This window comes from Solanum pennellii, chromosome 10 (genome assembly GCF_001406875.1).
Source record: "Solanum pennellii chromosome 10, SPENNV200".
NCBI classification, from domain to species: Eukaryota; Viridiplantae; Streptophyta; class Magnoliopsida; order Solanales; family Solanaceae; genus Solanum; species Solanum pennellii.
The window spans coordinates 29,785,254-29,811,160 of record NC_028646.1 but is presented as its reverse complement, the minus strand read 5'-3'; the positions used below and the strand labels follow the sequence as shown (position 1 = coordinate 29,811,160).

The following is a 25,907-nucleotide window of genomic DNA, read 5'->3' as shown; positions in this document are numbered from 1 at the left end:
AGTGTGTTATAGTGTGTTAGCCGATGCATTGATACATGAATTAGATGTGTATCATATGATTTCCTATGTATCAAGAGTTTTTGAAAATTGTTATCATGTATCAGTCAATAAGTTTAATAACTGCGCCATCAAGTGTGCTTGCTGATACATATCGACTCAGTGTATTATAGTGTTTAGACGATGCATTGATACATGAATTTGATGTGTATCATATGATTTTCTATGTATCACGAGTTTTTGAAAATTGTTATCATGTATCAGTCAATAAGTTTAATAACTAGATGTTCATAAAAATGTCTTCAAACTAGATGATATAATCTTGAATTTTCAAAATTTGAAATTGTTATCCAATTACGTGCTGAATTAATGCTTATTAATGAACTGTTACCGTAATTTAAGCTGATTTAGATAACAAATTTAAATGTTTTGTTTTTTCCCCCTTTTAATCTTAACAGTTTTAAGTTACTGTGTATCATTTACCATGTATCACAACATACTAATGTATCACGCCACAGCAATTTAAGGGATTATTAGTAAATACTAAATTTATTGGGATAAAATGTAATTATTGTATTACACTATGGGATTCCTTAAATTTATACTTTTTTTAATCCAAATCCATCAGCAAAACTAACTCAAAGCCCAGTCCAACCCCGCCAATTATTCCCCCATAATTAAAAGGAAAAATTAGTAAACTAGTCAAAATAAATAACATATTTAGTAAAAATATCCATACTTTATAAATATTAGCAATAATGTCAAAAATGTCATTATTTTAAAAAATTTATGTGTTCCAATTTTCTTCCTATTTTATCTCTCTTTTTCAATTAATTCTATATATCCTTTTTTTTTTTAAAAAAAATCATTCTCTCTCATATTTATCTTTTCAAATTGTTAATTCTCTCTCCCATTTAATTTTTTTTCTCTCTCATGGTTATCTTTTCTGATTTTCCTCCAACATTCAAGTTGCAAATATTTTTTTGCCATATATTTTTGTTATTTTTTTAATCCAAAATTGAATCAACAAGAATCCCTTTGATTAAGGTATCTCTAATCTTTATCCTATTTTCAGATTTCTTTTCTAATTTTATTTTTGTTTAAATCTTAAAAAAATGTTGTTTGTATTTCTCAATTTCCGTTATGATTTACTCTCCAATGGCTGAATTCAAGAGGCTTACTAGAGATATTCAACTTAATCAACCAATTTCTGATGATTTTTCATCCTTTAATTTATTTATTACTTAACAAATTGTGTATAATGTATAATTCACTGCTAAAATGAGGGAAGAACATTTACAAGACTCATTAGTGTGCAAAACCTTCCTCAAATTCAGAACGCAAATGTAGAATCTTTGTCTACTCATGAGTATCTTGAAAAAGACGACGAAGATCGGATAGTTGTCGAACAATTTTCTATTAGTTTGTTTTGTATTTATAGTTCTTTTTTAGAATTTGGTATGCTTTCTTAATTTGTATTCAAATCACTATGTATACTATCAATATTTGTATTTATTAAAAATTTCATGTTGCATGGTTTATGAATCTTGTATTTGTCCCTAATTTGTATTCATCCAAATGTATGTCAACTAGTTATGTATTTTATTTATAAGAAGAACAACTTTCTATTAGTTTATTTGTATTCGAATACAAATACAAATAATAGACATATTGGAATGAATACGACTTAGAAAAGGAAACAAGATTTTGAAAAGAAAAATAAATACACAGTGAAAAATATATACGAATACAAATGTATTTCTTAAATAGCTACATTTTATTTGATATACATATTGGAATGAATACAAACTAATAAAGGTATGTCAACTGAATTTGACATTTTTTTCTAATTTGTATTTATTCTAAAGGTATGTCAACTAGTTATGTATTTTATTTAAGAATGAGTACACCAAATATTCAATTATTTCTTTTCAATTTTATATTTCATTCACTTTTTCATCATACTAATTTTTTGTATTTTATATATTATTATACAAAATTCTAAATAAAAACTAGAATAAATAGAAATACAAATAAAATACATATTGAAATGAATACATACAAGATTTTTGAAGAAAAAAATAACTATATAGGGAAAAAATATATGAAAACACAAATATATTTCTTAAATGACTATATAGATAAATTCGGCATACCTATTGGAATGAATACAAACTAATAAAAAACTATAATAAATATAAATAGAATATATTGTGGAATGAATATAATTTTAAAAAGGTAAAAATTCTGAAGAAAAAAAAACAAAATTTAAATTTATTTGAAAATGTAACTGATGAGAAAATTAAGGATGCTTGCCTTTTTTTGAAATATTCCCCCCCTTAATTTTCTCTTTTTTGTTATTAAATAATTATATTCTTTAAATAAAAATAAATAATAAAAACATAAATAAGATACATAACAAACTAAAATGACATTTTTACTAAATATTGAAATTGTTGCTAATGAATCCTCTTAAATGCTAAAATATTGACATTTTGAAAAATTTCTCCAATTAAAATCTATTGTCCAACAATACCCAAACACCAAAGAGAGACCCAACTGCCCCGACCAATCCAGAGTACTCCAATGAAAGAAAATCCAAATTCAGCCCGTACGACCCCCTCCAGCGGGAACGTGATTTCTCAGAAAAAGAAGCGATAGGCACAGATCGTTCTCCCATCCCCTTGTAGTTTTCTTCGAGCTCTCTTCCCACAGTACTATTGTAACAGGCGCAAATCGTTCTTTGGCTCGAGATCGAGCCACATATTCCCCCAAAGGACACCAAATCGATCGAAGACGTTCGTCCCTCTTTCCTCTTCAGGTATAGAGCTGAAACCTCAGGAAAAGGTGTTGGTCTTTTTCGGTGAAAGAATTCAAATTTGTTGAAGATGAGTTTTGATCCGAATTCGATCCGTTTATTTTCAAAAAAAAAGAAAACCCCAGTCATTTTATATGTATAATCGCCTTGGTTCATTTGGAAAAGGGGGGGGGGGGATTTTTTAAAAAAGAAATACAGAGGAGAAAATTATTTTTAGGGAAAAGAAAAAAAAAGAGCAATTTTTTTGAGTTGCTGTTGGTTTGGAAATTCTTGACAGAACTTCTAGCAAGTTACTAAGAATACGCTCAAGTATAACTCCGAACAAAAAATTCTTGGGTTTGTTGTCGACTTCTTTGATTATTGTTCGTGTGAGAAGTTTATTTTTTCGTGGTAAAGTTGGTCATCTTCTATTCATCGTTCCAGAGTCGCTGCCCGGAAAAGGTAATGCCCTCCCTGTTTAATATTTTTCTCGTCTTTGCTATTTTAACGAGATGTGTTAGTTGGGGTTATAGATTGTTGTCGAATTTGGTGTTTTAAAATATGATGTATGATTGCTCTTAATCGATTTTTTTTATTTTGATATCTCGTTTGAGTCAAGTATAGTTGAGATATTTCGGATGTTACATACGAGGCTATTTTTGTGTACTCTATAGTTAGTTAAACTTTTATTAGTTTCAATCTTGAGTGTGTTAACTGTCCGATGTTTGCTTCATTCAATGTTCAATGAGTTTTCTGCACTATAATGTCATTGGGTTCGTCTTTGCTTATTCGCGGCTCGATTTCTAGTCACAAGTTAGAATAGGTCTCTAGTTTATGTCCGTCGAGTTATTTATGTGTGTATGACCTTCATTCTTCATGTTACTGTGTTTCTTCCTATTTTTTTTTTTGTTTGAGCGCATTTTTGTAGATTTTCCATCCATTGATTTTATCAGACAAAGGGAGATAGTTAGGTTCTTAATTTTATGTTATTTTTATACGTATGTGTACTTGGGTGCTTAATTAGGTGTTAGTTTATCTTAAGATTTGGGGAAGCCTCTCGTTTCCATAAATTTATACGTTTGGAGTTTTGTTAGAGTGGTGTTATCCGCCATCATGTCATGCACAAAAATGAGGATTAACTCGTGGGCAACATGGGGGGTTAGTTTCATTTTGATGAGTATATTTGGAAGCAATAGTTCATACATGAGTAACTCTTTTGATTTTACACATCACTCGTGGTCTACTACCCTTTGTCCTTAAATCTTTATTAATGGATAGAAACAAAAATAATAATAAGAAGAAGAAAAATTGTTTGGTATATTCTAACTTGGAAGCTGTTGTACATTTGCTCCAAGCATAAACATTGCTGTTCTGTTTACTTTAGATCCTAATGTTTTTTTGTTTCGCATCATGTGAACCCGTATTAAGTTCGATTGGACTCATTGTTTCGTCATCTCCCCGCATTTCTCCATCCATTCAGCCGTCTGGGCAAACTTAGGAAGTGGGTGGACATGTTAAAATCAGCAATATTGCTGGAAATTGATTTTCCAGCCCCCGAAAAACCGAAAATTAGGTTGATATACAAATTGTATACACTGGTATACAGTATGATTATGCCATACATAGTTGGAAAACGTGTCCAGGCAATGAAAAACGCAAAAATACAAAGTTTTGATTGAAATCACAGGTTTGAGAGCGTAAAAACCGTTAATATACATAACGTATACATAGAATATACACTCAAGGTGTATCATGATTTTGAAGGAAATAGGCCCAAAGGCCCTGAAAATTGCAGCGGCAGAATTCGGGCCTAAGGCCCAAATTGGATATCTCTTCTTTTCTTATTTATTTATTATGATGTTGGACTAACATATTATTTGATTTTTGGTTTTAATTTAATCACATCCCTAAAATAGCCATTTCTCTTTATATTAAAAAAAATACAAATATTTATTTTATAAATGTTTATTACTTAGAGTTTATTTTAATATTGATCTTGTTAACACATATGAATTATTTTTTCACTTTAAGTGATTCCCCCTATTTTATTTTCCCCTTAATATAACATAATAATTAAATTGAGCAAATGAAAAAAAAAATCTTTTACTTTAATTAAAAATTTAAAAAGTTGTTTGAAAGTCATTTTAGTCAAATTGCTGGTCAACCGCAAGTTAGTGGGCATTCCTAGGGCCTAACACCTTCTCGAAATGCACATTTGAACTTCGAACCCTTTTAACTGATTTTTATCTGTTTTAAATCTTTTGAAAAATAATTAATAAGTTTTTTTTCTTGATATTTAGTAAAAATCAAGTGGCGACTCTGTTAATTCGGAATTAGCAACAATTTATTGGTTCGTTATGCGTCTAATGGTTGTCGCGAGTTCCAGTCCAAATTGTCCATTTTGGTTCCTGGTCTTTTCAAAAGTCACTCCTAGTCAATTAATGTAAAGCTGGGCCAAATCCCGAATTTAGGAGCATTTGAACTAAGATGACCCAACGCCCAAGACATGTTGGGCCCATTAGAAGCCCACCTAGTGTCTACTTGGCCCAAATCGCCAAAAATAGACAATCATGATTACGTGTTGATTGAAGGATGTATATGCGTTTTAAAATAATTTATTGTCTACGGGGTGGGGGGTTGACTAATTTTTATTTGCTATTTTTGTAGGATGAATTCGACACACGAGCCTTTGAAAACAAGAATGGTTACTATCCCTGATGCCTTCCTCAAAGTATGGTGGAGGTTCATGAACAACGACGATAAAATAATCGTTCAGAAACACATAGGTTACCTTCCGTCGCTGCTAGAGATGAATGCTTGACCTAGCCTAATTGAGACGATGGTGAAATTCTGGGATTGTGAGAACATGGTCTTTCGGTTCGGGGAAGTGGAGTTGACGCCAACTATAGAAGAAGTTCTTATCAGCTATGAAAGTGTCGCCATGTGCAACAAAAGGAAACGACATCCAGATACAGATCTCCTAAATTTCATAATATGGGATTTCACCAAAATTAGAGAAAAGTTGTCATTGGTTAAAGCCGAGTGGATGGAAAAGATCCCTGGTCCAAATATAACCTTCAAAAAACTATATTATCGGTTCGGGCGTGCAAGGGCTTATGAGAAATATTAAGACGACTTCGTTTCAAAAGAAAAATGAAAAGAGACACGTCCCCTCGCATTTGCAATATGTTTGCTCGGAACGATGATTATCCTTCAAGGACAAAAATACACTATTCATCCTAGTGTGTTTATGGTCACTCATGCCATCTTCTATGGAGTGAATTATAAAACATCATATAAGTACTACACTTTAGCACCTATGATTCTGGCCGACATCTATAGGGCTTTAGACAAATGTCAGAGCGGAGAACACTTTTTTCAAGGGTGTAATCTGATACTATAGTGGTGGATGATGCGACATTTGATCAAAAATCATAATCCAAAAGAACCAGATCCCCTAAGGCGGTCAAACGAGCTACATGGTCATGATTGGTGGTTATATCACAATCGTTGCAATAAGACTGGAGGATAGAGTTTTTGATATTCGAGGCTTCGAGGGCTGAGAGAAGAAGACGTACAATGGTCAATAGATAGTTTGGTGGTAACTAAGAATATGGTGGTTCGAATAGAAAAGGTCCCTTATTTGGTATTTGCTGGGTTAAGAGGGACTAGACCATATGCTCCCGGTCAAGTTTTGAGACAACTAGGAGGGAAACAAGAGTTGCCCCAGATCACATATATGAGGAAATTTGCAACTGACCACGAGAATGGACGAGTTGCGTTTGCTGAAGACATGTGTAGGATGTGGAGATGTCGAAGAGTGTTGGGTGAACTTGTACCAAACATGTTTCGTCCAGAATGTTCGAGGGAGTACAAAGAATGGTTGAAAAAGAGTCTGGATGGAACTATTGAGCCTAGTCCAAACGTTCCTCACATTATTGCAGATGTTGGAGCCAAACATCAAGTCCGTCTTCACCGACTTCAAGAGAAGTTTGATAAGAATAAATTAGAGCATCAACGTCGTCACTCAGAAGACACCAAGTCATAGCTCGATTGAAACAAGAACTACGAAGAGCCAGACAGTGCATGGCAGAGTTGGATGATATCATGGAACAACAGATTCAGTCGATAGAGGGGTTTAGACATCAAGAAGGTGCTCGATTGGCGAGAGATCATCTATGGGCGAACAAATATGCTATGTGGGAAGAGGTCAACATCGCCAAGAGGACCAGACTTGACGAAGAATCAGAGGAGGCTTGAATTTTATTTACCATCCCCTGCGTGGGACTGCTTTATTTGTACTTCGTTTTGTAATTTGTTTTCAAAACTATTTTTTGTTTTATGTTTATCAGACATTCTGGATGTTATTAATGAAGTATTTTGGGAATAAAAAATCGGGTTTAAAAAGCATATACATCCTCCGATTCGCTAGGCCTACCCTTGGCATAAAAGGGTCACAAACATGTTTAGGACGCGATATATGTGTTTAACTGCTTATGTGTTACATTGCTATGAATGAGGATATTGTAAACCCACCCCTGCCAGAAATTCCCAGAATTATACGACTCATTATCACAAAAATGTCCGATCAAAATTTTCCGAGTCTTAAGTTTCTCACTCAAAAACATCTACCATACTCCAAATCCTAAAACATTACTCTACTGTCCCAGGGAAAACAAATCACTGCTATGGATAAGGGTAAGAATGTCCAGATGAAACTCATTGGAGAAGAGTTACAAAGAAAGATCGAACAAATCACTCGAGAAATTCAAGAAGTTAGAGAAGAAAGACTCAGGGTCGAAGTGGCCACCACAATCTACAAAGCTGCCACCGTGACACTGGATGAGGACCTGACATCATAGATGAAGAGAAAAAAAGATGTTGAGATGGAGATAGAGGACTTGCGAGGGAAGTTGGACATGCTTCAGTTGAAAGTGCAAGAAAGAGAAGTATCAGAAAACCAATCCTCAGACGTACCCACAGAATTATCAAACCGCTCAAAATGCTCAGAGTCCCTCTATAGCTCCACCCTTACCAAAAAGAGCCACTTTCCAAATTTATGTCCCTGCCGAGCACGATGTGCACGGTTCTGAGCTGGACCATTATGAGGAATAGGAAAAGGAGTGGAGGGCCAAAAAAGAGGTAAGGGTCGACATAAAAGAAGAGATAAAGAAGGCCATGAAGGAGATCCAATGCATCCCTAATATCGCCGAGCTTAGTTATGAAGACTTATGTATTCATCTAAATTTGGACCTTCGAGAAGGGTTCAAGATCCCAAAGTTTGATACCTTCGGAGGAGTGGGCAACCCTATGGCTCATTTGAGAGCCTACTGTGACCAGCTCGTGGGAGTTGGAAGGGATGAAGCTTTATTGATGCGTCTCTTCAGCCGAAGCCTGTGCGGAGAAGCTCTTGAATGGTTCACATCGCATGAAACCAGGCAATGGCCCAACTAGAATGCGTTGGCCAACGATTTTACCAATCGATTTGCTTACAACTTAGAATTGTGCCAGACCGATACTCTTTAGAGAAGATGAAGCAAAAATCAACCGAGAGCTATAGGGAGTTCGCCCATAGGTGGAGAAAAGAAGCGGCAAGGGTGAGACCACCCATGTCTGTGAAAGAAATCGTTGAAGTATTCGTGCGCGTGCAAGAGCCTGAATATTATGATAGGGGCAAAATTTGCCAAGATAGTCAAGATTGGTGAGACTATCGAGGACGGTTTAAAATCAGGAAAGATAGCCCGTGTAGCCGCATCGCCTGGATCTTCAGGGTTGTTGAAAAAATCGCTGTTGTTTCATATGGGGGAAGGAAAACCCCAGAAGCTCGTCATATTCCTAAGGTCGTTCCTGGCCTTCCCAAAAGTCCTACCAAGCTTGCTACACGCAAGTTATTCATCCCAATAATCCTTCAATTTATCAGAATGCTACTGCCACTTATCCAAACATCCAAGCTCCACTATACCAAAGTCCACCCCCAAATTACCAAAATCCATCTCCCATTTACCCTAATCATCCTCCACCCTATCGAATTCCATCTCCCTACCAGGGTGTTGCTCCTAACTGCGCTAACTGCAGTCGAGCTACCGATCACCCCCTCCTCTTTATCAAGTCCAAGCTCCACTATACCAAAATTCCCCTCCGAATTACCAAGCTCCATCGCCAATTACCAAACAAATCCATATCCCAGAAGCCAAGCTCCCCGTCCAAACACCAGAAGTTATCAACAGGTGTCTCCTCCCCAACAAGGCAGTTATGACCCTCCCTGACCCAGATTTGAGAAGAAGCCTTCAAGGAACTTTACTGCGCTCGTTGAAAGCCGAACAAAGCTGTATGAGCCACTGGCTGCGGCCGGATACATCCACCTTGTGGGGCCCAAACCCATGGATGTAATTCAAAATTCTACAGACCTGAGATGTACTTATCATTCCAACAGTGTTGGGCATGATACTGAGGATTGTATCAACCTCAAGCACAAAATTTAGGATTTGATTGACAAAGAGATAGTCTCTATCCAACCAGCGACACCAAATGTCAACACCAACCCGTTCCTGAATCATGGAGGTGGCAATGTCAATATGATCGAGACAGACGATGACTGGTGTGGAACAAAAATGATTACTCAAATCGTTCTCGATGATTTTGAAAAGGCTGTAGCTTCTTTGAGCATCAAAGAGAAGAAAGACTTCGTTATTTTGACACCCATAAAGGCTGTTGCTTTGGTGCCATCAAAAACTCTCATCAAGCCTAAGTTCGTTATTGAAACTGCTGCTGCTGAAGGCATGACCAGATCCGAAAGATGTTACACTCCTGACAAGCTTGCTCTCGGAGGTCAAAAGAAGGATCAGGCTAAAAGGCCAATAAGCGAAGGAGAAGCGGAGGAATTCTGGAGAAGAATAAAGCCGAAAGATTATTCTATCGTCAAACATTTGGAGAAGACTCCAACCCAAATCTCCGTATGGGCATTGCTGATGAGTTCTCAATTGCACAGGCAGGATTTGATGAAGGCTCTTGATGATACGTATGTACCCGCAAGCACAAGCAGTGATAACGTGGCCGCCATGATTCACCAAATATTCAAGGGCACCAAATCAACTTTTGTGACGATGAGCTGCCTTTTGAAGGGAGGTCACACAACAAGGTGTTGCACATCACTGTGGTATGCCGCGAAAAGGTTTTCAATCGCGTCTTAGTAGATAATGGATCTGGTCTGAATATCTGCCCGTTGTCGACGCTGAGGCAGTTAAGGTTTGACTTGGGAAAACTTGAACCAAACCAAGTCAATATAAGTGACTTTGATGGGGTTCAGAGAGATACGTTGGGAGCGGTGAATCTGATCATCCAAATAGGCCCAGCAGAATTCAGTGCGCAGTTTCAAGTATTGGATATCGATACCAGCTATCACCTTCTTCTGGGAAGGCCTTTCATCCATATGGCTGGAGCTGTCCCTTCTACTCTACATCAGATGATGAAGATCGTTGGAAGAATGAAAAACTGGTTATTCATGGCGAAGGGAGTCACTCTGGCAGACAGGCGCCGATCATTGATGAGATATCGCGAGGTACAGATTTCTACACGGTGGAGATGGTAAATGCCACCGATGAAGACTTGGCCCACAGACTCCCATGCCTGCTGTGTACAAGATGATAACCACTGTGATGCTGTAGAATGTTTGTGAGCCAGGTTTCAGATTGGGAAGAAATTCCCAAGGGATTATGAGCCTATTCCGGTCCTCGTCAAGGGAGCCAGATATAGTTTGGGGTACATCCCCACAGATGATGACTTGAAGACGAAGAAGAAAAATGATCAAGCATTGGCTAAGCCGATCCCACATCTGTATCAATCCTTCCCAGTCCGGGAGTATGCCGAGCATGAAGACCTTGGGGAAGGAATCTGTGACCTCTTCGAGGAGGTAGATGCTGTTATTGAGGAAGAGGTTGAGCTAGCTGGTATCCGCGATGCTGAGCCAGTAAAGATGCTGCAGAACTGGACCTCCACTCCCATCCTGATCCCTCGAACTCCTCGGTAGAAAGGCATCATTTCATGCATATTTTAAATCGGTGGTAGTCCAGAAGAGGCCGGAGACCCACCATTTTGCGTATTTTTAAATGTTTTGAATTTTTGAATTTGCATCGTGATGTTCAAAGAAAGCAACATGGCCCTATGCCATAGCCAAAGTTTGCATTTTTTCCCAATTTGAATGAAAGCCTCTTCTGTTTTTGAACTGTATTTATTTATTCATCTTTTATACTTTACTTTCCTAACTTTGTCTGTTTATGGTTTCAGTAATGTAATTTTTAGACCTGCCAATGTCATGTCATGTCAAGAGCTGAATGAACAAAATGGGGCTGGTAATGACGAGGTTGACGATTACGAAGAAGAAAGTGAGAAACCAGAGTATGTCGCCGAGGAATTTCGGCAGTTTGAAAATCAGCATAAACCAAATATAGAGGAAACAAAAACGGTAAATTTGGGGGATCCAGAATGTGTTAAAGAGGTTAAGATCAGCATCCACTTAAATGGAACTCAGAGAGTGGGCCTGATTCATTTGCTTACTGAATATATTGATGTGTTCGTTTGGGAAGTCGGTGACATGCAAGGGCTGAGTACCGATGTTGTGTCTCATAAACTACCGATTAACCCGGGGTTCAACCCAGTGAAACAAAAAACTCAGAAGTTCAAGCCTTAACTGAGTTTAAAGATTAAAGAAGAGATCACCAAGCAAATAGAATCTCGATTGGTGGAAGTGACATAATACCCAACTTGGTTAGCCAATGTTGTCCCGGTTGCCAAGAAAGACGGGAAAATCAAGATTTGTGTCGATTACAGAGACCTCAACAAAGTTAGCCCGAAGGATAATTTTCCGTTGCCGAATATTCATATTTTGATTGATAACTGTGCTAAGCATGAAATGCAGTCATTTGTGGATTGTTACGCAGGTTACCACCAGATTTTGATGGATGAGGAAGATGCAGAAAAGACAGCTTTTACTACACCTTGTGGTGTATATCATTACAGAGTGATGCCATTTGGCCTTAAGAATGTTGGTGCTACCTATATGAGGGCTATGACGACCATATTTCATGACATGATTCATAAGGAGATTGAAGTGTATGTGGATGACGTCATAATCAAGTCCTGCGAGAGTTCGGACCACTTGACACATCTAAGGAAATTCTTTGATCGTTTGCGTCGTTACAACTTGAAGTTAAATCCCGTCAAATGCGCTTTTGGAGTTCCAGTCGAAAAGTTGTTGGGATTTATAATCAGCAGAAGGGGTATTGAGCTTGACCCTTCTAAGATTAAAGCAATTCAAGAGTTACCTCCGCCGAAGACGAGAAAAGAGGTGATGAGTTTCTTAGGGAGGTTAAACTACATCAGTCGATTCATAGCTCAATCAACCGTGGTGTGTGAGCCTATTTTCAAGCTGTTGAAGAAAGACGCCCCGACAAAGTGGACTGAAGAGTGTCAGACTGCTTTTGATGCTATCAAGAACTATTTGTCCAATCCAACGGTATTGGTTCCTCTGCGGGAAGAGAGTCTTTTATTGCTGTACTTGTCTGTCTCAGATAGTGCATTCGGATGCGTACTTGGTCAACATGACGAGACAGGAAAGAAAGAAAGGGCTATCTATTATATAAGCAAGAAGTTTACTCCATATGAGTCTCGTTACACTTTGTTGGAGAGAATGTGTTGCGCTTTGACGTGGCTTGCCCAGAAGCTGAGACATTATTTGTCTTCCTATACTATATACCTCATTTCTAGAGTGGATCCGCTGAAGTATATCTTCCAGAAGGTGATGCCGACCGGAAAATTAGCTAAGTGGCAAATGTTGTTGAGTGGATTTGACATTGTGTATGTGACTCAGAAGGCGATAAAAGCACAATCTTTGGTTGATCATCTCGCAGAAAATCCCGTTGATGAAGAGTATGGACCATTTAAGACTTATTTTCACGATGAAGAAGTGTCATTTGTGGGTGAAGATATTTCTGAGGCATACCCCGGTTGGAGATTATTCTTCGATGGAGCGGAGAATCATCAAGGTAAAGGCATTGGGGCGGTTTTAGTGTCAGAATCTGGGCATCATTACCCTATGGCAACTAAGCTTTGATTCAATTGCACGAACAACATGGCTGAATACGAAGCTTCTATTCTTGATTTGAGCCATCGACATGAATGTCTACGAGTTGTTGGTTATTAGAGATTCAGATCTTTTGATTCATCATGTTCAAGGAGAATGGGTTGTGAAGAACCCAAAAATTATACCTTACGTACAGTATGTGCAGAAGTTGTGCAAAAGATTTCGTAAGATCGAGTTCAGACATACTCCCAGAATACAGAATGAATTTGCCGATGCTCTTGCCACCATCGCTTCGATGATGAAACATCCGGATACTTATTATATTGATCCTCTGGATATAGATGTGAAAGAACATCTAGTCCATTGTTCACATGTTGAAGTAGAACCAGACGGTTTGCCTTGGTATTTTGATATAAAGAAGTATTTGGAGTCTGGAACTTATCCTGAAGATGCTACGTCCAACCAAAAGAAGTTGATACGCCGTATGGCTCTCAATTTCTTTCTAATTGGAGAAGTCCTTTATAGGAGAACTCTAGATTTGGGTTTTCTAAGATGTGTTGATGCTATTGAAGCTGCGAAGCTTATTGAACAGATACATGCTGGAGTTTGTGGTATGAATATGAATGAGCTCACTTTGGCAAGAAAGATCCTACGAGCCGGGTATTTCTGGATGACTATGGAGAATGATTGTTGCAAGTTTGTGCAAAAATGTCATAAATGTCAGGTGCACGCTGATTTGATCCGAGTGCCACCTCACGAACTTTATGCTATGAGTTCACCTTGGCCATTTGTAGCTTGGGGTATGGATGTCATCGGTTCGATAGAGCCAGCCACTTCTAATGGACACGGATTTATTTTGGTTGCCATTGGTTATTTCACCAAGTGGGTGGAAGCAGCTTCATACAAGTCGGTAACCAAGAAAGTTGTGGCTGATTTTGTTCGCAACAATCTGATGCAGATTTGGAGTGCCAGAATCCATCATTACTGATAATGGTGAAAATCTTAACAGTCACTTGATGAGATATATATGTGAGCAATTCAAGATTACCCACCGAAACTCAACTGCTTATCACCCCCAAATGAACAGAGCTGTAGAGGCCGCCAATAGGAATATCAAGAACGTTTTGAGGAAAATGATTGACAAGCATCGAAGTTGGCATGAGATGTCACCATATGCTTTATTGGGGTACCGCACGACTGTCAGAACGTCGATTGGAGCAGCTCCATACTTGCTAATGTATGGAACAGAAGCAGTCATACCTGCTGAAGTTGAAATACCGTCATTGAGAATCATCCAAGAAGCTGAGTTGAGTAATGTTGAACGGGTGAGCAAGAGAATTGATCAGTTGACATTGATCAATGAGAAGAGGATGATTGCCATTTGTCATGGTCAGTTGTATCGACAGAGAATATTCATGCTTTTTACAAGAGAGTAAGAGCCAGAATTTTCAAAGTTGGTCAGTTGGTACTTAAGCGCATTTTTCCTCATCAAGATGAGTACAAAGGAAAATTCGCACCAAACTGGCAAGGACCTTACATGGTTCGTAAAGTATTATCCGGAGGTGCTTTGGTCCTGTCGGAGATGGATGGAACCACATGGCCGAAACCAATCAACTCAGACGCTGTCAAGAGATACTACGTGTGAAGCTTCAGTTTGCATTTCTGTTATTTACTTGTAATCATTTTGTTTGCTTGTATTTGTTTTGCTTAAATTTTTATCCCTCTTTGTAATGAACTAAGTATGACCTGAATTCTCAAGAATGAGATACGTAGGCGGCCCATGTCGGCCTCGGTCATCCCATTTATCCCATTTAATTATTTCATTGTATTTGAACTACGTTCGACCTGAATTCTCAAGAATGAGATACGTAGGCGGCCTGTGTCGGCCTCAGTCGGTTTCTTTGAAATTTTCTTATTTTGTTATCTTTGAGGGAGAACTACGTTTGACCTGATTCCTGCCTCAACGGGATACGTAGGTGCCACAAGGGTTCAGTCATATCTTCCGTAAGATTTCTATTCCTCTTTACAACAGAAACTGGGACAGAATTTTTGAGAGGGACTCAAAAATTCTCGAGAAGAAGATTCTTTCTCAGCAAGTTAATACTGAGGATACTTCGAGATTTGCGACTGGGACAGTATTTTTTAGGAGATCTCAAAAATTCTGCGATTTACTCAGTCACAGTGGAAAGATAAGCAAGACAATTAATTGGGACAGAAATTTTGACGAGGGCCTCAAATTTCAGCATGGATCTACAAGTCCGAAGTGACTCTGAAAACTCCCCAGCGAATAATCAGATAAACCTCCAAGCATCAGTCTCAAAGAAGTTTGTTAAGCCTGATATGACATGACTTGGCAGTGACCTTTTTCAGATACTATTTCTCGAAAATTTATTTCTCTTAAATTATTCCTTTTACGTTTTATTTGTTTTGACATAAAATATTTTATCTTATCTATCAAGAGTCGGGAGATCGAGAAATCAACCGGAGATAGCAGGGCAAAGAGCATGCAACTAAAGAAATCGACACAGATTAGTCTATTTTAAAACTAACGATTTTTCTGTGGATACAGGTCTATAGCTTTACTTTGATACCAGCAAAATTCTTCCGATCAAGGAACATGGAGAATTCTAAGGAGGAGAAAACTCTCCCCAAATCAACAGTTTTCCTAGATGCAAGAATCATATTATATTGCTTATGGCGGAGACTTGGGAATATGATTTGTTTATTTCAGTCAATTTCCAACAACATGAAGTTTGTAAGGAATGTCTAGTTGGGTTCAAAGGTGAATTAAGAGAAAAATCTCAAGGAAGAGTTTACGGTTGCCATAAAGGACGTCATTTGCATCATAATGTCAGATATGATACTATGCAATACCCGGAGAGGAAGATATTCATGCCATGCGGAGATTATGCTTCGCGAGTCAATATCCATGTATCACGGAAGATCACGCATCAATATCCATGCATCGCGAGTCAATATCCATACATCGCGAAAGGTCATGCATCGCGAGTCAATATCCATGCATCACGAAAGATAACGATCAATATCCATGCATCGCGAGTCAATATCCATGCATCGTGGAAGATCATGCATCAATATCAATACATCCCGGAAGGTCATGCATCGCGAGTCAATATCCATGCATCGCGAGAAGATTTCATACCTCGCAGAAATTTATGCATCGCGAGAAGATTTCATACCTCGCAGAAATTTATGCATCACGAGAAAATTTCATACCTCGAAGAAATTTATGCATCATGAGAAGATTCCATGCCTCGTTGAAATTTATGCATCGTGAGAGGATTTCACACATCGCAGAAATTTAGGCATCGCAAGAAGATTTCATACCTTGCGGAGTTTATGCATCACGGGAAGATATTCATACCGCACAAGAAATCATACGCTACCAGGGTAGAAGTGCTGCATCACAAGAAAAATATTTACTCACCGACATCAGTTGCATTTCTTTTATTTATGATAAAAGTAAACATCAAGAAGAGCATCGAAGACAACACCAAGAGAAATATCACTGCTGCATCATCTTTCACTTATGTCAACATCAGATGAAGAATACATTGATATCAAGAGAAATATTATCATTGCATCAAATTTTATTTATGTTGACATCACATGAAGAGTACATTGCATATTACATTGCAAATATAAGACATAAGTTTCATTTGCTTTACGTCAAACCTGATCAAGGTGACGTCAAATGAAGAAGGAGAACAACTAAGTGTCAACACGGTAAAAGACACTATCTCCCATTTGAATTACATTTTTAAGCTTACGAATTTTATCTCAGTCTTTGTCGAGAGCATCCGAAAGGATGAATTCTCCAAAAACAAACCACAGGTGCGGACGACATCAGAATAGATGCAGCACAACGTGAAACTTTTTCTTAGCAGCGAACTGAGACATAGTCCAAAGAGGATTGTCAAACTCTTAGGACACAAATAGAGGAGCAACTTCCACCATAATCAAACCACACCCCTATCAGAAGGCATGTGGATTTTTCTTTGGCTTTTGTTAGTTTCAGTTTTGCATCCGGATTTTGGTGTCTGCCGGAGGCAAGTTTCCAATCTAAGTGACAATGCACCAAGAGCTTTGAGAATTATGTTCGTGTAAGTTCTTAATTATGGGTGTGAAGCGCGCCACATTCATGGTTAAGAGGTTACAAGCCTTCTTTTCATACTCTATTTAATTTGTCACTTGTCCAGAATAAAAGGTTATCTAGCATAATAGATTCCCTTTTCAACCGATTGAGTTGAACTACAAGTAGCCTGCTTCCTTGAGTTTAAGGATATGTAGGCGAGCTCAATGTTGAAAACTCGGCTGTACAAATCTTGCTCTTGAATCTTATCCGCGAGCATTCCGGTCCCTTCATAATTCGGTATCAGGATGATTTTTGAATTCCTCCAGAATCGTGCATTAATTCAAGCATATTGAAACTACAAGTGACCTGAATTCTCATATAGCTTGAGATTTGTAGGAAACCCATTTCCAGGGCTCGACCATAATTCCTAAAATCCGTATCAAATCGTTTTCTTAGAGATAGATATGGGGTTTGTCAAAATTGAATTAGTCAATTTTATTTTCCTCGAATCTCTTGCATCAGTCCAAATAAAATGAGGGACAGTTGTTGAACTCAATTTTGACCCTTCTCGAAATAAATTGATTGACGAGCTTTTTAATTCTAAATGATTTAAAACGATTAGTTTCATAAAATAATAAAACAATATATATATTTGGCAAGTTATTTTAACTAATGTCGTCATTTTTGTTTCAATTTTTAGATAATATAGTTTGTTTAACATAAGTAGATGTATAATTATAGTATTTTATAAAGGTCGGAAATCGTCTCAAGAGATTTTAATTCTAGTAATTATTTTTATTGATTTAGTCTAGTATAATTTAGGTTATTCAAATTATTTAGTTTATATTCGAGCTTTATTTTATTTCATTAAATTAAGAAGTTATTTAGTTGCTTATATTAATTCGTCCTATTTAGTTAGACGATTTTAGATTCATTTCGATTAAGTTTCAAAACTTAAATTGGCTAATTTGCAATCGATTTGATCATTTTACTAATTCAAAACCAGCCATCTCTTTGCCCTATTTCTTGGATCCTTTAAGGCTCCACTTTGGGCCTCAATTGCTCAAACCCAATCTTTTCCCAATAATTTCAGCAGCCCAACCCATTTCCTCCATACTTTAATTCAAATCTTTAGCCTTTTTTTAATCCAAATCCATCAGCAAAACTAACTCAAAGCCCAGTCCAATCCCGCCAATTATTCCCCCATAATTGAAATCTATTTTCCAAGAATACCCAAACGCCAAATAGAGACCCAACTGCCCCGACCAATCCAACTCCAATGTAAGAAAACCCAAATTCAGCCCGTACGACCCCCTCCAGCGAGAACGTGATTTCTCAGAAAAAGCAGCGATAGGCACAAATCGTTCTCCCTCCCCTTGTCGTTTTCTTCGAGCTCTCTTCCCACAATACTATTGTAACAGGAGCAAATCGTCCTTTGGCTCGAGATCGATCCACGTATTCCCCCTAAGGAAACCAAATCGATCGAAGACGTTCGACCCTCTTTCCTCTTCAGGGATAGAGCTGGAACCTCAGGAAAAGGTGTTGGTCTTTTTCGGTGAAAGAATTCAAATTTGTTGAAGATGAGTTTTGACCCGAATTCGATCCGTTTGTTTTAAATAAGAACGAAAACCCTAGTCATTTTTATATATATAATTGCCTTGGTTCATTTGAAAGGGGGGGGGGATTTTTGTAAAAAGAAATACAGAGGAGAAAATTATTTTTAGGGAAAAGAAAAAAAAAGAGCAATTCTTTTGAGTTGCTCTTGGTTTGGAAATTCTTGACAGAGCTTCTAACAAGTTTTTAAGAATACGCTCAAGTATAACTCCGAACAGAAAATTCTTGGGTTTGCTGTCGATTTCTTTCATTACTGTTCGTGTGAGAAGTTTTTTTTTCGTGGTAAAGTTGGTCATCTTATATTCATCGTCCCAGAGTCGCTGTTCGGAAAAGGTAATGCCCTTCCCTGTTTGATATTTCTCGTCTTTGCTATTTTAACGAGATGTGTTAGTTGGGGTTATAGATTGTTGTCGAATTTGGTGTTTAAAATATGATGTATGATTGCTCTTAATAGATTTTTTTATTTCGATATCTCGTTTGAGTCAAGTATAGTTGAGATATTTCGGATGTTACATATAAGGCAATTTTTGTGTACTCTATAGTTTAGTTAAACTTTTATTAGTTTCAATCTTGAGTGTGTTAAACGTCCGATGTTTGCTTCATTCAATGTTCGATGAGTTTGCTGCAGTATAACGTCATTGGGTTCATCTTTGCTTATTCGCGGCTCGATTTCTAGTCACAAGTTATAATAGGTCTCTAGTTTATGTCCGTCGAGTTATTTATGTGTGTGACCTTCATTCTTCATGTTACTGTGTTTCTTCCTGTTTTTTTTTGTTTGTTTGAGCGCATTTTTGTAGATTTTCCATCCATTGATTTTATCAGACAAAGGGAGATAGTTAGGTTCTTAATTTTATGTTATTTTTATATATGTGTTTACTTGGGTGTTTAATTAGGTGTTTAGTTTATCTTAAGATTTGGGGCAGCCTCTCGTTTCCATATATTTATACGTTTGGAGTTTCGTTAGTGTAGTGTTATCGCCATCATGTCATGCACAAAAATGAGAATTAACTCGTGGGCAACATGGGGGGTTAGTTTCATTTTGATGAGTATATTTGGAAGCAATAGTTCATACATGAGTAACTCTTTTGATTTTAGACATCACTGGTGGTCTACTACCCTTTGTCCTTATTAATGGATAGAAACAAAAGTAATAATAAGAAGAAGAAAAATTGTTTGGTATATTCTAACTTGAAAGCTGCTGTACATTTGCTCCAAGCATAATTATTGCTTTTTAGTGATCCTAATTTTTTTTTGTTTCGCATCATGTGAACCCGTATTGAGTTCGATTGTACTCATTGTTTCGTCATCTCCCCGCATTTCTCCATCCATTCAGCCGTCTGGGAAAACTTAGGAAGTGTGTGGATAGGTTAAAATCAGCAACATTGCTGGAAATTGATTTTTCAGCCCCCGAAAAGCCGAAAAACAGGTTGATATACAGATCGTATACACTGGTATACATTATGAATATGCCATTCATAGTTGGAAAACGTGTCCAGGCAATGGAGAACGCAAAAATACAAAGTTTTGATTGAAATCGCAGGTTTGGGAGCGCAAAAACCGTCAATATACACAGCATATACATCAAATATACACTCAAGGTGTATCATGATTTTGAAGGAAATAGGCTCAAAGGCCCTGAAAATTGCAGCGGCAGAATTTGGGACTAAGGCCCAAATTTGATATCTCCTCTCTTTCTTATTTATTTATTAGGGCAACTTTCACATATAGCAAACAAAAAATTCATATTTGTATGCTATANAATTATACACTTCTGTGTATAAAGCGAGAGAGGCGAGAATGGGAGAGTGGTGAGCGAGACTTTTGGAAGAGAGATGCCTGGCAAATTTTTGCCAACGTTTGCTATGGAGCACAATTAAATCAAACCCTAGCTATTCCATTTAATTTAGGTTATTAGTTTGCTATTATATACAATTTTCCCTATTTATTATGATGTTGGACTAACATATTATTTGATTTTTGATTTTAATTTAATTACATCCCTAAGATAGCCATTTCTCTTTATATTAAAAAAAAAATACAAATATTTATTTTATAAATGCTTATTACTTAGATTTTATTTTAATATTGGTCTTGTTAACAGGTATGAATTATTTTCACTTTAAGTAATTCCCCTATTTTATTTTTCCCTTAATATAATATAATAATTAAATTGAGCAAACGGAAAAAAAATATTCTTTTACTTTAGTTAAAAATTTGAAAAGTTGTTTGAAAGTCATTTAGTCAAATCGCTGGTCAACCGCAAGTTAGCGGGCATTTCGAGGACCTAACACCTTCTCGGAATGCACATTTGAACTTCGAACCCTTTTCAACTGATTTTTATCTGTTTTAAATCTTTTGAAAAATAATTAATAAGTTTTTTTCTTGATTTTTACTAAAAATCAAGTGGCGGCTATGTTAATTCGGAAAATTGATTTCTCTTAAATTATATGATTAATTAATTTTTATAAACGTAGTCATTTTTCCTTTTACTATATTTTTTCATAAAACAATTTTGACTTTAAATTAAGATGCCACGTGTTTTTTTTTTTTTGATTTGCTATTTTGCCACATCATATGCATGTGTATTACACGCACTTTCTGTTTTGATTGAGTGTTAGAAAAATGATCAATAGGTATTTATTGGTTAAGGTTGAAATGTCTAATAGGAAACAATGTTTGTTGAAGTGTCTAAATGAATTATACGAACAACTTTAAGGGGCCACACATGACTTAAGCATTCTATTATTAATAAAAGAAACATTTTTTTAACCTTTTGTCCTTCTTATTACAATTACGAAAGAAAAATATTTTGAAGTATTTTATTTTTATTATTTAATTTATATAAAATGTATATTACTATTTAACCTTTTTCTTCCTTTTTTGAGTTTTTTCATTCATGTTTTTCATTAATTAATTTCATAATTCATACCTCTTTAATTTCTATTATTAATAAAAAATATTTTTTAATTTTTTGTCCTTCTTCTAATTACAATTACGAAAGAAAAAAATTTTTAAAAAATATTTTAAGTTTTTTATTTTTATTATTTAATTTATATAAAATGTATATTACTATTTAACTTTTTTCTCCCTTTCTTGAGTTTTTTCTTTCATGTTTTTCATTAATTAATTTCATAATTCATACCTCTCTAATTTATATTATTAATAAAAAATATCTTTTTAAATATTTTAAGTATTTTATTTTATTATTTAATTTATGTAAAATGTAGATTAATATTTAACTTTTTTCTCCCTTTTTTGAGTTTTTTCATTCATATTTTTCATTAATTAATTTCATAATTCATACCTCTCTAATTTCTATTATTAATAAAAAAATATTTTTTAAATTTTTTGTTCTTCTTCTAATTACAATTACGAAAGAAAAATATTTTTAAAAATATTTTATATTTTATTTTTATTATTTAATTTATATAACATGTATATTACTTTTAACTTTTTTCTTCCTTTTTTGAGTTTTTTCGTTCATGTTTTTCATTAATTAATTTATTAAAAAATTAATAAATACAATCATATTTATTACATATAATTATATCACATGAAAGTTACAAAAAAACCTCCATCTATTTGAATTCTCTAATTAAATAAGATGTCTTCTCAACTTCCTTTTACTTAATTCTCATCTATAAATAACAATCATCTATGGTGTTGTTGTATGTTCATTTCTATTTTCTCCAACTTCATATTGTTAATTTTTTATCAACTTTTATGAAGATTATAAATATATTTTTTAGAATTTCTTCTTGTGTTACCATAGCCAAGTAAAAGTTTATCAAGATGATGAAGAAAGTTCAAAAGGTGGTGTAAGATTCATTAAAAGAGACGATCAAATTTGATTAATTTGCTATAAGTCACCAATATGAAGAAGAAAATTTAACGGCGGTGGGTGATTCATCAAGAGTTGGTTAGAGTAAAATTTGAAATAGTAGAAGTCTCAATCATTTATAAATATAAAGATGCACTTATTGTTACTTATATAATTTTTCAATTAATTATATATCCATCAAGATATGTACCCTTCAAGAACAAGATATATTACAAAGCACACTTTTTATATCAAGGGTAACATGATCTTCCACGGATTATTTTGTTGCTTAAAGAAAACTTTTGATATTTTCATTATATAAACTTTTATCTTTTGGATATACAATCAATATTCTATATCGAGATATATTATGTATATAACATGTTAATGTGACATAATTTCTCGATCAAGAATATTCCATCATCTTTTGATATTTATATGATATAACACATTTCTTTCTTTTGTGGATTTTTTATTGACTAAAAAGGAGATGAATTCCCCTCCATTGAGTTTTTGTTTCATATTTGTTAACACTTGTGTAAAATTAGTCTATCGATATGATTGTGGAACTCAAAAACTTCACAAAACATTTAATTCTTCTAATTTGATGAAACTTTTCAGAATGAACCAAGTTTGTTTTGTCAATATCGAATTATAATAAAAATATTTTTTTAAGTTATAGAGAAAATTGATATTTGTTTAAGTTGAATATTATGAAACTTAAAAGATGAGTTTACTATCTTTATTAATTAATTTGTTTGATAACTAAAAAAAATTATAATGTTTATTACAGCTAATTACATATCCTCAACTCCTTTCTACGATTCTATTCATTACCTCTACATTTAGTTTTTCCAAAATATAATGAATTTAGATTTTAGTCTATCATTTGCACATCAATTATTCAAGATTTGCATGTAGAACATCTTCATGGAAGCATATGTTTTTTTATTTATTTGTGGTTGTAAACTTTTGGTAACAAGACATACTCTAATTTTGTTTAAAATTAATGAGGAAATACTACTGTGTTGTTTTGTTCTTTTTATTAGCGGGTTGATCTATCTCACGACTTACAATTCTTTTTATCTATTTATATTTTTTGCTAAATAAGCATGTCTCATCAATTCGTTTTTACTTAGTTCTTTATCTCTTTTGAAGACTTCTTTTCATTTTCTTTCATTTACATCATATATTAAATTTACTCAAAATTATGTCATTTATCTATTTTATAAATGAGCCTCTAAATAACTTTAAAAATTAGTGATTTATTTTCCTGATATGTAAATATTTTGTATTTAAAAATTCATTTATTTTATTATTATTTAACATTGTAAATGAGGGCAAAAATGGAAGAACTTTTCAACATCTCTCTTAAACTTGGTACAATTCACTTATTTTGAACTATGAAAAACGCTAAATGATTTCACTTATTATGAAATAGAGGGAGTATGTATTATTTATTAAAACTCGAGATTTTGAGATTTTTAAAGTTTTGTACTAAAATAATGAAATATATTTTTTTAATTTTCTATCTTTTTAGTAATTAAATAAAATGATCAAAACTAAAAATACACAAAATACACACTAATGATTTGAAGTATTATTTTAGTGAAATATATTGAGTAAATAAAGATAAAAAATTTTAGTTTGTGTGAAGATGAAAAAAAATTATAAATAATTTCAATATGATATAAAAAACAAACAATAACAGAAACTCTTATATACTAAAAGTCCTACTTAATTCTTTTTCTCTTATTCTTTGCTTTTTTTGTCATTATTTAAATTGTGATTTTGTCTAAATAATTATACATTTAGTGAGTTTTGTAACTCCTCAAGAGTTAGAATATTCACTATTTATTATTTGTATAATTATTTTTTGACAATTAAAACAAATAAAAATGACTATAATTTTGTATTGAGTTGTTTATTGAAATATTAATATTTATTGCTTTTATATTTTATTATTATGATTTTTATATTTATATATTATTTAATTAAAATAATTAGTCGTTCTTTGTATTACTATTTACATGCTTTTTGTTAATTCTCATATTTTAACTTGGCACATTTTTTTTTAAAAAAATAAAGAATTTTATAAAAGATTATGTACCTAACAAGTATTTTTTTTGTTAAATAAATCATACTAAAGAACTATATTTAAAAAGGTCTAAGTTCATTAGTTCCTTATATAAAAATAAGCATCCATACTTTTAAAAAACGAAGAGGACAAATTAATTACGTTTCATTTGATGATCCACGACAAATAGAAAATTAAGTACAAAATTAAGTTAACATTTTTTTTCAATATATAAAACATAATCTTTTCACCCTAACAAAATAATACAAAAATAATATCTTATAAATTGAAACAATTGTTATAAACATTTTATAGCTTTTACTAAGCATTGATCAAATTTACTGCTAATTTATAAAAGAAATTATTTTAAAAATAGTTGTAAAAATAATTGTTAGAATCGCGCGATGCGCGAACATGTTAACTAGTATATATATATATTTATAGACAGAAGTAAATAGATCGACTTAGTGTATGTAGTTTATCAATCACATATCAATAGAGACACACAAAAAGTAGCATCAAGACTTGAGAAATTATTTTTTAATCATATTTATCAGTGAAAGTGTATCAAATGAAAAAAAAAATTGCTAAACCAATAAATATTAGTGATTTAGTGGTAAAACGTACCTCACTCGCATTACTTATAACATGAATTATATTTTTCAAATGATGCATTTTATATTTAAGAATATTATGTATTGAACTTATTCATTTTTACAAAATTGACTGAATTCGTTGGTTTTAATATTTTCCCTCACCAATTAACGTATAAATTCTGTCTATTTCTTATGAAACACTTGTATTAGTCTTTTTTGTAAGTTGTCACTTGTAATTATGAACAACTGTAGCAAAAAAAATTTGTATTTAGCTATAAAAATTTTCTTAGCAAGTAGTTGAACAAATTTTAAGTCGTCGCTATTTAACACCTTACATATATTACTAGTGACGAAAATATATGTCATAATTAAATCTAAATTTTTATAGCTAAAAATTATAATATTTAACTAAGAACTCTAATTTGTCAATATTGTAACAACATACTTTTTTAGATGAAATTTTTTTGTGTCCAAAAATTAATAAATTTTAAGACAAGATGTAATTGTCATGAATTAGATACAATATAGTGATGAAATAATGTGTCACCAATAACTTTAAATTTGTGACTCACACTACATAACAAATGACGCCAATTAATTTTTTCGTGGGATACTTAAGTGGACAAGACTTTGCTAGAACTTTTTATATTTCGTAAGTAAAAATATGTGTCTTATATTTTTAAGCACGAAAAATAAATTTTGTCACTAAAAGCGAACAATTAATAACGAATTTGATTTCATAACTAATAATTTTGTACTATATATCATATTTGTTGTAGTGAATCTTGCCAGGAAAATTTAATTGGGACAAAATCATGATTAAGGAAAAAGT

The 25,907-nt window shown here is 34.2% G+C and overlaps 1 protein-coding gene and 2 long non-coding RNA genes across 3 annotated transcripts; all 3 read left to right on the top strand.

The window, feature by feature from the left end:
- Positions 1 to 2,507: 2,507 nt before the first annotated feature.
- Positions 2,508 to 7,204, top strand: LOC107032306. The gene is made up of 2 exons (XR_003574621.1): positions 2,508 to 3,256; positions 5,462 to 7,204. It is a non-coding gene; the product is annotated as an uncharacterized LOC107032306 (long non-coding RNA).
- A 4,498-nt stretch (positions 7,205 to 11,702) lies between these two features.
- LOC107001206 lies at positions 11,703 to 14,517 on the top strand. Its single transcript, XM_015199347.1, has 6 exons — positions 11,703 to 12,069; positions 12,361 to 12,718; positions 12,993 to 13,509; positions 13,597 to 13,754; positions 13,882 to 14,261; positions 14,366 to 14,517. Exons 1-6 carry the CDS (start codon positions 11,703 to 11,705, stop codon positions 14,515 to 14,517), a joined length of 1,932 nt encoding a protein of 643 aa, XP_015054833.1.
- A 3,674-nt stretch (positions 14,518 to 18,191) lies between these two features.
- On the top strand, positions 18,192 to 20,329 carry LOC114074190. Its single transcript, XR_003574636.1, has 2 exons — positions 18,192 to 18,915; positions 19,916 to 20,329. It is a non-coding gene; the product is annotated as an uncharacterized LOC114074190 (long non-coding RNA).
- The last annotated feature ends 5,578 nt before the right edge of the window (positions 20,330 to 25,907 follow it).

Coding starts and splice junctions, on each gene's coding strand:
- LOC107001206 (XM_015199347.1), top strand. CDS start 11,703: ATGCAGTCATTTGTGGATTGTTACGCAGGTTACCACCAGATTTTGATG. Junction 12,719..12,992: donor GAAAATCCCGTTGATGAAGA/GTATGGACCATT, acceptor GTTGGTTATTAG/AGATTCAGATCTTTTGATTC. Junction 14,262..14,365: donor GATGATTGCCATTTGTCATG/GTCAGTTGTATC, acceptor TTCCTCATCAAG/ATGAGTACAAAGGAAAATTC.